Below are 13,245 nucleotides of genomic sequence, written 5' to 3' on the forward strand. Positions count from 1 at the left end.
TAAAGAATGCAAAAATGATGAAACATTTATTTATGACAAAGGAGTAATGATATAAAACACATTTCACATTGCATTGGTTATCGTGGAGAAAGTATTATAAAGTATACCAGATGAGAGGACAAATAGTGACAAAAACCATTGCCCTATTCCTCACCTTTTATCTATTGATAACTTTAAGGATACGTTTTATACCTAACCTCTACCCTGTCTTAAAATACAAATAAATTAAAATAAAGGTATTCAACTTTTAATGAATGTTCTTTATACTTACTTAAAAATCTTACATAATCACTTTTATTTGTTGAGTTTTGTTTATTCTACTTTTTATTAGTTTGTTAAGTACATTTTTACACAGTGCCATACACGTTTTGTAGTAAAATTATGTCTTAAAGCACTCCTGGGTTGTATATTCACTCACACTTCTAGGAAATATATATCTAGACCAGTACTTAGTTTATAAAAGAATAAGAAATATGGCCTAAATTCTTGCTCTGTGGTCAATGGCCGACGCTTTGGAATGTTAGCATACCGAAAACCAAAGCTGCACAGTCCTGATTCCACGTCATGCCTCTTTAATCCACAACCAGGCCCTCTCTGTCCCTTTATCTCACTTTGCAGATTGTTGTTGTCCCTCCTCCATCCCTTCATATGTTTTTAAACCTTTCTCTTCCTCCTTCTTTCCCCTTGTGTTACTCTCTCTTGTTCTGGCTCAAAGCCTGATGAGGAAATATAAATGCGGGTCCCCAAAGCTTAGTTGTCTGGTCCCACCTGTATCAGTGGCTCAAATTCATCACTGTTGTAGACTAACTATGCCATCATATTGTTGTGATATTTTCCCAATCTCCCTGTAATTCACAGTGACTATGATAGTTAACAGTATATGTGAAGCCTGATTATGAGATAGGCTGTGCAGGAGGGACAGGATTACCGATTCCAGCCAGTAATTCTCCCACTACACTGTATAGTTACAAGTTATTCTAGCCTAAATAGACAATTCCGTATGGAATAATGGGTCCAGTTCTGCTCCAATTTAGTACCCTTTTTTAGCATATGGAATATAGGAGAAGGGGAATTGCTGCATGTCGGGGAGCTCCGCAGCAGCAGCACTTTCTTCTCAAAGGCAGGGAAGCGTCAACCCCCCCCCCCCCCCCCCACCCGCTGTGAGCAAAAAATAGAATGGCATTGAAAAGTTTTCATTGCCATTTTATTTTATCCGTGCAGCAGGCACTAGCCCAGTGACGTTCTGGGTGTGTCCTCTGCTGTCAGCAGCAGAAGACTGTGCCTGCTTCTGGCAGCAGAACACTACAGGAGTGCCTGGACTGGACGCTCTTGGTGACAGAAAGTTCTGGAATCTGAGAGGAGCCACAAATGTCCTTACACACAGCGTTCCCCCAAGTTTTCCTATAAAAACGGTACCTCACTTGTGTAGGTAGGCCTAGTGCCCGCAAAAGGAAATGCCCCAAAACACTATCTGGACACATCAAAATTATCAAATACAAAACTACCTGTTTTTGCGGGGGGGCCTGCATTTGTGGTCCTGGGCTTAGCAGCCATACAGGGAAACCTACCAAACCCAGACATTTCTGAAAACTCGACACCTGGGGGAGTCCAGGGAGGTGTGACTTGTGTGGATCCCACAGTGTTTTCTTACCCAGAATCCTCAGCAAACCTCAAATTAAGCTGAAAAATCAAATTTTCCCCACATTTCTGGGTGGGATCACCTCAGCGGGACAAATTTCCTACCATCCAACGTTCCCCTCAGTCTCCCAGTAAAAATGATATCTCATTTGTGTAGGTGGGCCAAGTGCCTCTGACAGGGAAGAGCCAAAAACATGTCAAAATTGAGGGGGAACCAAAGTGGGCCGAAAAGGACAGTTAAAAAAAAGATTTCCATCACAAAAATGTGGACAAAAATGATTTCCAGCAAAGTTGGAGGTTTGCCGGGCATTGTGGGTAAGAAAATGGTGCGGGTGCATGTGATGTACATCACCCTGGATTCACCTAGATGTTTAGTTTTCAGATGTGTCTAGGTCTTGTGGATTTTTCTGCATGGCAGTGTCCCAAAGTCCAAAACACGTAGCCCTCACATTTCAATTGGGACGATTTTGAGAGTTAGCCAAGCTCTCATGGCCCAAATGTAAAACCAAAACCCAAAATAATCAAATGTCCTCTTGCTTGCCATGAGATAAGATGTTCTAGTGTGCGGGAAGAGAGCAGAGACTGTTACCCCCTTCAGTTGGGGTGGGGGCATAACCATGCCCATACTGGTTAGTAGCCATCACCACACTTTTTTGTAACCCTGGAATCTAGAAGACTTTCTGCCCCCCCGGGGTATGGATCGGGGGTAATTGCCCCATCTGCCCACTGGTGGGCAGAACAACTTTGGCCCCATTTATTTGGGGTGGGGGTATGGCCATACTCTGACCCTCTTATTTCGAAAAATGACTAAGGGGTCGCTCGCCTTGCGTGAAATTGGCGCAAAAAAAAAAATCGCTGGTGTCCCCTTGGGGGCAGATCGGGCTAATAAAAATAAGCTGATGTTCCCCCAAGGGCGGCAGAGATGGCCTAAAATACATTTGCCCCCCATGGGAACGACCCTTGCCAAAAGGGTCGCTCCCCTTGTGTGAAATGCCTTGATGGTATATTAGCCTAATAAAAATAGGGCGAGAGCGACACTTTCCTAAGGGGTCACTCAGCATATATAAAAAGATAAAGTAAACAAAAAAATATATATATCCCTGGTGTCTAGGGGTTTCTGCCCCCGGGAGCGGATCGGCCTAGTTATAATAGGCCGGTCTGCCCACAGGGGCGTAGAAAAGGCCTAAAAATATTTTGCTCCCCTCATTCAATAATATTTTTAAAAATCCATGGTGTCTAGAGGTTTCTGCCCCCCTTGGAGGCAGATTAGCCTAATAGAAATAGGACGATCTGCCCCCAAGGGAGTCAGAAATGGCCTAAGAGTAATTTTGCCCCCTCAGAGAGCGACCCTTGCCTAAGGGGTCGCTCCCCACATATAAAAAAACAAACAAAAAAATATATATATATCCCTGATGTCCAGGGGTTTCTGCCCCCCATGGGGGCAAATCGGCCTAATTATAATAGACTGATCTGCCCCCAGGGGGGTGGCAGAAATGGCCCAAAAATAATTTGCCCACCTGGGGAGTAGCCCTTGCCCAAGGGGCTGCTTCCCTTATGCATACAAATAAAAAAAAGAACTCCCTGGTGTCTAGTGGGCATTTCTGCTGCCCGGTCACATTGCGATCGGGCAGCAGAAATGCTGAGAAAGACATCAAAGGAGAGGAAATGCCTTTCCTTTCCTTTGTCTTTCTTGGCCCCGCCACATGATCGGAGGACAAATGCAAAATAATTTTTCCTCCGATCTTCCAGCGCAGAGAGACAGGCCTCTGATGAGGTCAGCGTGCGATTGCGCGCTGACTTCATTAGATGCCACAGGGAGGTCGGGGAGGGCGGGGGTGGAAGGGGAAGCGATTCCCCTTCCATTCCTGCCCAGGGGTGGGGGTCGTGAGCGCTAGCACTTTCCCCGAGGACCCCTACTTGGACGTAACGGTTATGTCCTGGGCACCCGAGCGGTGCTGCCCAGGACGTGACCGTTACGTCCAGGGCACCCAAGGGGTTAATTTGAGCTGGTGGATTGTAGTTGTGTTGCACCAGCAATCATTTTTAGGGACCATCACTTATTTTTCCACATGAGACTTTGAGCCAGCTCAAGCAAGAAAAAAACATACAAAAGGGGCAAACAAGAAGAAAGTGAAAGATGGAAAAACAGTGACAAAGAAAGAAAGAAGGGATGAGAAAGAACCAAAAAAGAGTGAAATAAAGAAGCATTAGGTGTAATCAAGACTATGTAGCCTTGGTATTCGACACCACTGACATTTAATAGCACTGGCTGCAGGCTTCTAAGCAAAACTTTAGGCCTGCACCTATTCCTTTACAAATTAAGCACTGAGAATGAGACCATTAGAATATGATTTAATGCAGGATCCTGAGATGTCGGCAAATCTAGAACGGGCAAGCTAGTTTGAGGTTCCAAGTAGGCACTCTCTTACACCTTTCTGTAGTGTATTGCCCAGCAAATTCTTAACCATTTGTGGAGTGTAAAAAAGGCAGTTGTGCTATGTGCAAGTTGCTTTAACAGCATGTAACTGAAATCCCTCAGCCTTTCGTGGTGTTAATTGCTCCATTTGCATTGATATGGTGGGATGCCGTCATCATTCTCATCCCTGGAGAGTGCGTCGCCTGCTAAAGAAGCCTGGATTCTCTTGGCAGTGAGCCCAGCAAAGCTGTATGTTTCTGCATTCAGATTCACTAAATTGACAGGGCTGCTGCTAAAGAGCTCAGAACAAGTGGTTTAAAGGAAACATCTGACCACACATGCATTGTGTCAAAACCTGTAGAAATATCAGCTCCACAAAGCATACATAACACTTCTTGTCTGTGCCACCAATACAGGGATGTACTTGTCTTTTATGGCAGTATCTCTGTCACTCAGTTTTGAGTTGCCCAGCCACTAGACTGGCTGGACTGGAGGGATTTCAGCGGCGGCCTGATGACTGCACGTCTGAAAATTATTGTCAGGTGCCTTTAGAAGCACCTTTTTTAGGTCTTGCCTGCGACATGTCATACACTCACACATTCCGAGAGGTATTGCACACAACAAGGGTTTAGAGTATGTCCATTGTTTTCCAGTCATTGGCTTCATTGTCACTGTCTCCTAATTGGGCAGCACCTGCCAGCTTCACTTCCTCTTCTTTCCTCAATAGCATGGACCAAGTATAGATTGATTGTCTTTGATTAGTGTCCTTCCAATGCTGCTCATGCTGGGATTGAGGCACTTTTTTCTTATTACCTCACCCATATAAATCTCTTGTCATGTTGCTCTCTGTTGCTAGCCCTCCTTCCTATTGTGCTTACCCTTGTGCTTCTCTTCACACCCACTCTTCCCATTCTGTTTTTTTCTTTTGTCTGTTTATATAGCGCCAATTAATCCCAAAGGTATTGGAGTGCTTTACAATAGCACCTGTTATATTATACAAGAACACTTACATTTTTTTAGACACAGTGATGTTGAGCTGGCGCCTAGACTCAAGCCTGGTTTCCCAGATTCAAAGATGGCAGATCTGTCCATAAAACCACATCCTCTCCCCACGTTGCTTTCACAGTATTCTCACACCTTCCTTTGTGTTGCTTCTGAGCTCTCTCCCTCTGTTACTCCCCTCCACTGTTATCCTGCCCAACCCCACTGTTACCTGACCCCAAACCCAATTGATTCAGGACACTGCATTGCTGTTGGAAACAAAATAACAGAAGGAAATTGTTGGTCTAATGTAAACGTTCCACTGCAAGACATTGTGTTAATCCTTAAAAATAACCTGCAGTTTCATGTCCTCCAAACAAGACTCACTTAGCATGTATGTTGTTACTTTATTTCTCTTACGGTCCAAGATTGTTGGCTACTGTGCTTGTGTGAACCCCAGCCATAATATCGGTTTTGTTACATTCTGACTGGCTTGTTTCTTTGTCTGTGTCTTCCACTCACTACTGTATGTGGCTTCGGAGCATGCAGCATGAAGCACCATGGAGCACTTATTTCACTTAATGAAGCTAGTCGGGCAGCTGAAATGTGACAGTGGTACTACAGATTAGATGGGAGAGAGAGAGAAGGCGATGGAGATATATGTGCACACCACACAATGCCTTACAATTCCACTCCATGCCACAAAATGCCACACAATTCCACACTGAAAAGCAAACAATTTAAAAAGGACAAAACAAAACTTGTGTTGCCACTCAGTATTCAAGTGTGTTCAAGCATTCAAGGGCCAGCTACACCCTAGGCTGTGAAAGGAGTTTGTATCCACCTCATGTATGTGAAATTGAAGTTAATTGCTCTTTGCTTTCAGGTTCAACACCTAATTAAACGAAGCTGGTAGTAGTGACATACTACAGAAGCATTTCCTGCCCCTTTTTACATGTGAAAGTTTGAGCCTCTATTGATTCGTTGGGTGACATATTTTTCGAGGGAGTTGCTAAAGAGCAGGTTCCAAACTTAATCACTGACAAGAGGTTCTAGCTCTGTTACGGTAACAGGATCAATCCTCACCCCATTTAAAATGATCACTCTTTGGCAGTGGATAGTGGCATAGGTGAGGTGCTAATCCTAATAGATTCATCAACGACCCTTCAGCACCAAGAACCATGGGGTAGTTTTGGACTGCCTGCTTCAATCTGATTTAACAGAGCAGATAGTTGGGAGGTTAAATTCTTCTGAAACAGACTGGAAACAGACAACTGCTCTTCCCTCTTTTCTTCAGATCTTCTATTCTAACTAATAAAGCTAGACAAGATCCCTTTTCAACGCTAGAGATCTCGATCCCTGTGGATCCAAGGTCTGGACTGTCTGGAACTAGACCATATCTGAGCCACAAACAGGCAGATACCTTTAGCCCTCCTAATTATAGCAACCTGTCTTCATGAGGCTCAGAAGATGGAGAGAAATTTAAGGAACTAGGATCTGATGATGACATATGGTTAGGTAATAAATTAGTGAAGTATTGTTGGTCAGCACTGATGGGGCTACATACCCTCCTGGGTGAGTTGAGAGCCAGGATAGGACTCATTTCTCTGTCCTTGGGTGGGCCGGGCGTCTGACTTGGCCATCGGGCAAGTCAGACAGTCACAGTTTTCCCAGCCACAGACTCAAGCCATGCCAATCTCTAAGTGAGCCCTAAGGAAGGCTTAGGAGTGTTGAACTTTGCACCAGTCACGTTTCCATAGTACCTCACTGCTGATGGCTTACCACCATGGAGCAAGTGGAGTAGACTTCTGAGTTTCTGCCAGGGAGGGAGGGACTGCGCCGGACCTGGTTGAGGGAGAAGACTGTTGAGAACAATAACAACATATGAGGATGAGCCACATCAGCCAGTACGAGAAAAGTTGATTATATGTATTTCCTATGCAAGTGAGTGAACTGTGCTTTAATTTGACTATTCTGGACCACTGTAGCTCTGACTGTAATAGAATTTAATATGCTTTGCTATGTCAGGTGCATGTATTACACATATATAGACGTCAGAGTGTGGCACTAAGCCTAGAGATTAAAAAGTTAATTTGAATATATGCATGTAACACATACCTGGGGTTCCTGGACTCCAGTAACTAGGTGGAAGTGTGAGCGCATCGGTCCTTATTCGGTCTTTTATCATTATTTTATAAGGGCACACATTAGGGGTGGACCTTTTGACTGCGCTTAGAGTAATTCCACCATAAATCCCAATTACGGCACAGTGTTTCAACAACATCAATAAATAACATTCAGATGCCTTTGGAGTCAGAAATCTTCATGCACCATGGCCCATTTGGCCATGGAGAACCACACCTTTATGTAAAAGTTAGAATGTTTATTTCCCTACATTAACAATGCTAATATCACGTAAATCAGTCTCAGAATCATCTGGTACACATGCAAGAAAAACACTGGTTGACCAAATCTTCTAAAGAATCTCAATTTAACTAGTGCATTGATAAATAAACATTTGAGAGACTCAGTACAAATCAACAGCACAAATAACTGCGCAATAGAAAAAGCATACATCTAGGTTCAGCAACTGAGCAACATTAGTTTTTAATAATAGAAACCAGTTAACATTTCAGGGTTTTCCTCACTAACCTTCTGATTAGCATGTTTGGATTTCATGCAAAACAATTTTAGTCAACATAAATTTGGAAAACATCCAGCTATGGCTCTATCAAAATAGCGGTTGGTACCTAGAAATAAAAGGCAAGCTTACAGCAAGAACAGTAGCATTTCGTTATACCTCTCCTCATATGCATCAGCAAGCTGCGATTATCTTTGTTTGTTGGACATCAGCTCATTCAGCATCAGCAACTGGCAGTGAAAGGTAATGGTTCAGACACAGGGACTCTAAGCTATCCAAACCATTTGCAATGTCTGAGGGATCAGCATTCAGCATCAGAATTTTAAGCAATAAAGTTAAGGATAGAAATAAAGTCATCAGGAACTATTCAGCTCCTAGGACAGAATGAAATGAGAGCTTCTTCTCTGTGCAGTTGGGATAGTAAAATCGTCTACAGAACTTCCCACATTACCATTGGTCAAAAGATCATACGTTCACAGTTCGTCCAATAGAAATAAAAGCTCAAATCTAAGCTATAACTAAACTGTCTTTCACATGTCGATGATTGGCTCCTCTTCTCCTGTTCCCACCGTCAGACTCGTCAGGTAACATTTTTTTGTATCCATCCGTACTCCAGTCAGTGCATCCATTGTTAGCTCCTGGGAACATTGCTGTCTCACGCATCAAACTATTCAATGTATTAATAACTAATACAAGACATTCTAGCAAGCAGTTCTCATGAGAAAGTTAAAGACATCTGCTAACATTTGGTCAAATCACTGAAAATAATACATGCATTGACTTCTCTAGACATACATCTGCACAATATTATTTAAACAAGCCAGCTTATTATGAGGCTGTGCAGAACTAGGTCTAAACCTCGCTAACTTAAGGCCTATAATTAATAAAGCAAATATATATTGCAAAATCATTAATATATCACATTATTGCAACAGCCTTAACCTAGGCCCTTCAATTAATATGCATTTATTATTGACACTTCGTACTTTAATGACAGCCACTCAAGTGGGCACATTTTCTAAGTCACATATTATTTTCTGTTAGTCAAATTCTATGCAGATTCATCATCCAAAATACATGTATATTTATTAATAAAAATTCAGCGTTCACAGAAGTACTGCTTGATATTTTAGGACCATGTCTAAAAGTGATTAAAATACCTAGCAAATACATTTGTGTTTCGGGCAACATAGTTTGCCAGTGCTGTGCAAGTTACCACCAATTTGACGTGCCACCAAAGTCGGGGAAGAGTTTGTAGATCTGGTTAACTAGTACTTTTGGGATTCTCCACCTATCCCAAAAGTCAAGTGCTCAGGCGTTCTTCAGAAGTTTATAGGCACCATCTTTTTTGTCTTCCATCGCAATTAAGTGCTTGTTGGATTTAGGATTATACCTCTCATACTCACCTGATTTCAAAGTCATCTAATTTATTATTTAGAAAGGGGAAGTACACGGGCATGTTAACATCTGTTGAGGAAATGTCAGCCTGTCTCTCTTCCCACCCCTCATTCTCTTTGCCAAATGATGGTGAAACTGCCACCAAACCTAAAGCTAGGCGATGGGCCTGGATGGAGATGAAAGGGAACCTAACATCCCATGAAAGACTTGGGCTGGCTGTAGTTTCACTGCTGTCTTGAGGCATGTATACCAGTTGGTGAGGCAAGGGGAGGGCTTCCCCCTCAAGTTTCACTCTAAGGAAGAGTACAGCAAGAGGTGTCCACCCACCAGGCAAGAAAATCCAGTTTTTATCTCACTATCAATCAGACTTTCCTTTCCGGTATCCATACGGTGGAAGTCACGTTGACAGTAGAATCACTTCAGACAAGGCATCTTGGTGTTTAGCTTTCTGAATCAAGTGCAACCAATAACTTACCAGGGTTATGTTTTTCGATTGGTCCCTTCTGACTTCTCCAGCTGTTGTTGTTATATACATTTGTATTTATAAGTTTAAATTAAATATGTATTGGTTATGGCTCAAACAATAGCTCAACCCAAGGTGACTCTGTCCCAACTGCCACAAGTGAAACACCAGTTGGCCCAGGATTCTATTACATCACAGATCAGGACTGGACACGGTGACTAAGGTGCAGCACAAAAACATGACACAAAGCAGATTGTGACGGTCTTCTCTGTCTACAAAGGAAACAATACATTATACGTGTCGTGTATCACAGAAGTATGGCAGAAAGCAGGATGTGACAGTCCCTCTACAGGCAACAATAAAAGTGCCAAGATAACTCTGGTGATTAATGTACCTGCTGAAGAGAGATCACAGTTTTGTCTAGTGGCACATTTGACTCCTCTAAGGTAGCGCCAAGGGTTAATATGCCTGCTGCAAAGAACGTGTACTATGCAGATGCCAGAATGGTATTTTATGTGCATAGCTCAGTGGGATACTGCTTCTGTCGCAGAGCTCCTTTTGTTACTGTTTAGTTCATAAGTTACAATCATAATCCAGCACAATGAGCTACAAACTGGCATCAAAGAGCTGCATGCATACAGCCAGCATGGTATAGGGTAGAAAGTTGCTTTCCCAGTCTATGGTTATCCTAATTTGGCATGGTTTATTGGGTAGAAATACATTGTTATTGGTAAAGTCTACCCTAACCACTGTTACGTTCTGAGTCTTGAGTTTAGCTCCCCCAGACCAAGCACTCTTAAAAAATGTCTTCTAGTATGGATGACATGTGAATCCTGCACTTTGTAGTCCATTTTGTCTTATGTAGCATTTTCTATTCCCTGATTTACTCATGTGATTCATTGTCTCTGTAGGTGTCTGTGATGTAAAGTGCTCCAACACCCCACACTGGTATGAGAGGCGCTTTAAAACAAATGAAGCACATGTGAGACAGGAGCTATAGAGAGATGATAGGCATTGTTAGAGTGTGATGGTGAGGGAATCATTGAAGAGCCTCAATAAAGATTGCTTTATCCTGGTGCTCTGTAAGGTCACCATTTACTGTGCTTACAAACAAATACAATTAAATATCTAATGAAAATTGTGTTGTAGAATTCACAGTTTTTGCCAGTTTTTTTCCAAATTTTCCTTGGGTGGGAAACAGTGGTGTAACAAAGGCCCCTGCAGCACAGTACACTGGCATGAGACCTCCTGGGTGATTCCAGAGAGGGATACAGGAGCCAGTGCCGTGCTAAGAGGCCCACTCAGGTTTTGTTACGCAACTGGCAGGAGAATCCCCCCAGGCCTCATAGTAGTGGTAGTGGTCAGGCTCACTCGCTATGTACCCAACAGAGGGTTTTCTGACAAAATTTGGCAGGGCTGCTTTGGTTTCCCAGTCCAGCCCTGAACTGTGCCTCATTTATAAGATATGAAGTCAGCGCTTAATTTGTAAATAAAAACGTGCCAGTGCCCAAAGCCCTCCTCTTAAACACATGGCTGCTGCAATTCAATGTGCGAGCAAGGAATATTGAGGTAGCGTAATCCTGAAGCCATCTCGGGCCTCCTCAGTCCATTTGAAGACACTCCGTGCCCCTTTAGCTCACTCTTGCAGGTTTTTGCTTTCTCCCATTGTGAAGCTTTTTCGTTTTTCTCTTCCTCCTTCTTTCCCATATGTGTCTTTTGCTCGCAGTAAATGCTTGAGGAAGGAAAATAAGTGCCATCTCTCAAAAATAAGTGCCGGTGCTCTGCACCGGGAACACAGGCACAAATTAAGCACTGCATGAAGTCCCTTTAAGATACCAGAATACACACTCCCCTAAAGCTTTGATTGCCCTTAATTTTTCGCAGATTGGCTGCATGACTGGCTTTCAGTAGAACTGATTTCAAGCACATCAGCACAATACCATGGTTCCTAATGCTCCTTTTTTTCTCATTTTGTAGACAACAGATTCCCGAAAGAAGCCAGAAGAAGAAGAAAAAATCCAAATGGCGCGGCGACCGGGCTCCGACTTCCCAAAGACTACAGTGTGCAATATTGTGACGGCTCCCTGGGGCCTGCTATTTGTTGTGCACGCGGACTGAGGAGAACTGGTGACGCACTGTACTGCCTGAAACTGCACTGTAACACTTCTAACCGCGGCGCCCGCAGTGGAGCTCCGCTGACCCAGGGAAGGCGGCATACTTGAACTGAGGCCAACGTTTCTTGAGTTCAGCCTGTATCATGAGAAGTAAAACGTTTGTACTGGATGGCGGGCCCATGGGGCCTTAGGGAAAGCGGATGACATTTCTTCCTTCAATGCCAGTGCCTGGCATTTCTCACATTCTCTCTTGAACCCTCCAGGGTAATAGCCAACATGTCCCCATGGGGACCACTTATTGAACCCAATGTGACATAACAAAAATCGCTTTGATTAAGAGATTGAGATCTGAGGGTCTACCTCAAATGAAGATAAAAAAATAAAAAATAAAGACTGAGACAACCAGGTCCTCTCCGCAGAAGGCTTTTTATGCTGTGCGAGGGGGAGTCAAACGTAAGTTTCATAAGAAATCTAAATGAATTCCAGCCGCTCAGGGACTTCGGAAATTGTGTCAAGCCCTGGAGGGCAGCCAAGAACATAACCCATAAAGACAAGGAGGAGAAACGAGTGAAAAAAGGAAAAACTATTTGCCAGTGGGGCTTATGGTGTGTGTCTTTTTTTACTAACATTGTTTTTCCGACCATTAAAATGAACAACTTAGACATGCAAGATCAATTATTTTTTTTCTAAAATGTTATTTATTTGGTGATAAATAAACCTTGGACCCTTTGTATTTCAGAAATTAGTCGTAGTTTTTTGTCTTATTCTTATGGCAAGGTTACGACAGTGCACCTAGAAACTGTCCCCGGATTCAAAAGTAGGACTGAGTTGGTTTAAAAGGCAACTAAAGATAACCTTGATTGTCAACACTTGATAACAATGGTTAGTGCAGACTTGGGTGGGGACACAAAAGTTGTACGTATGATCTAATTTGTTAACTTGTTGGATTTCGAAACGGGTGGCTTCAGTTCTAATACCAGCATCTCCGCTTGTTCAGTGTGGGCAAATTGTTATCAACCAACCCCCTGTCTGCGCAAATTGGCAGCACTTTTAGAAACCCTCTCTTCCCCAGCATTAAACGCTGCAGTGATACTGGATAGCTACATTTCCAATAAATAATATGAATCTGAGGTTTCTTAACAGCAGCAAAGCAAAAGGGTTGTCACAGCCGTGCCAAAGTACCGATTTTAGAACTAGGACATTTGAGTTCCAATCCTCATATCCCCCAATTGACACACAAAAGACTTCCTTCGGATTATACTTTCTTACTCGAAGTACAGGCACATGAGGTGGGGAGGGTAGGTATGATCAACATTACTGATTCCATTCAATACGAGAAAAACACATCTTTTTTACTTTGTACTCCGTTTGAAAAGTGGACAGGTATTTGAAGAAGTTTGTTTCATCAACCTCTTCCCTTTGGAATTCAAGCCTATTTTTTTAAAAATAAACTTGAACCATGACGTGGATAGCGAAAACGGTGTTAATTTTCATTCTGTACAGAGCAGTGAGAGAATTAGGAGATTAAAAGAACGATGGAGGTAAGTCATCCCCGCATAGAAGACACAACAGCACTGCAAGTGAGCAGGTGATT

The 13,245-nt window shown here is 42.9% G+C and overlaps 1 protein-coding gene across 3 annotated transcripts in view; it reads left to right on the forward strand.

Moving 5' to 3' along the window:
• Positions 1-12,393, forward strand: part of MRAS (muscle RAS oncogene homolog) — a 250,194-nt gene extending 237,801 nt beyond the window's left edge. For all 3 annotated transcript variants that reach the window (XM_069224603.1, XM_069224605.1, XM_069224606.1), the window contains exon 6: positions 11,515-12,393. In XM_069224603.1, the coding sequence (XP_069080704.1) occupies positions 11,515-11,614 (100 nt within the window). In that variant the 3' untranslated portion in view covers positions 11,615-12,393. The remainder of the gene's footprint in view (positions 1-11,514) is intronic.
• The last annotated feature ends 852 nt before the right edge of the window (positions 12,394-13,245 follow it).

The sequence above is a fragment of the Pleurodeles waltl genome, chromosome 3_1 (assembly GCF_031143425.1).
Source record: "Pleurodeles waltl isolate 20211129_DDA chromosome 3_1, aPleWal1.hap1.20221129, whole genome shotgun sequence".
In the NCBI taxonomy this organism is placed as follows: domain Eukaryota; kingdom Metazoa; phylum Chordata; class Amphibia; order Caudata; family Salamandridae; genus Pleurodeles; species Pleurodeles waltl.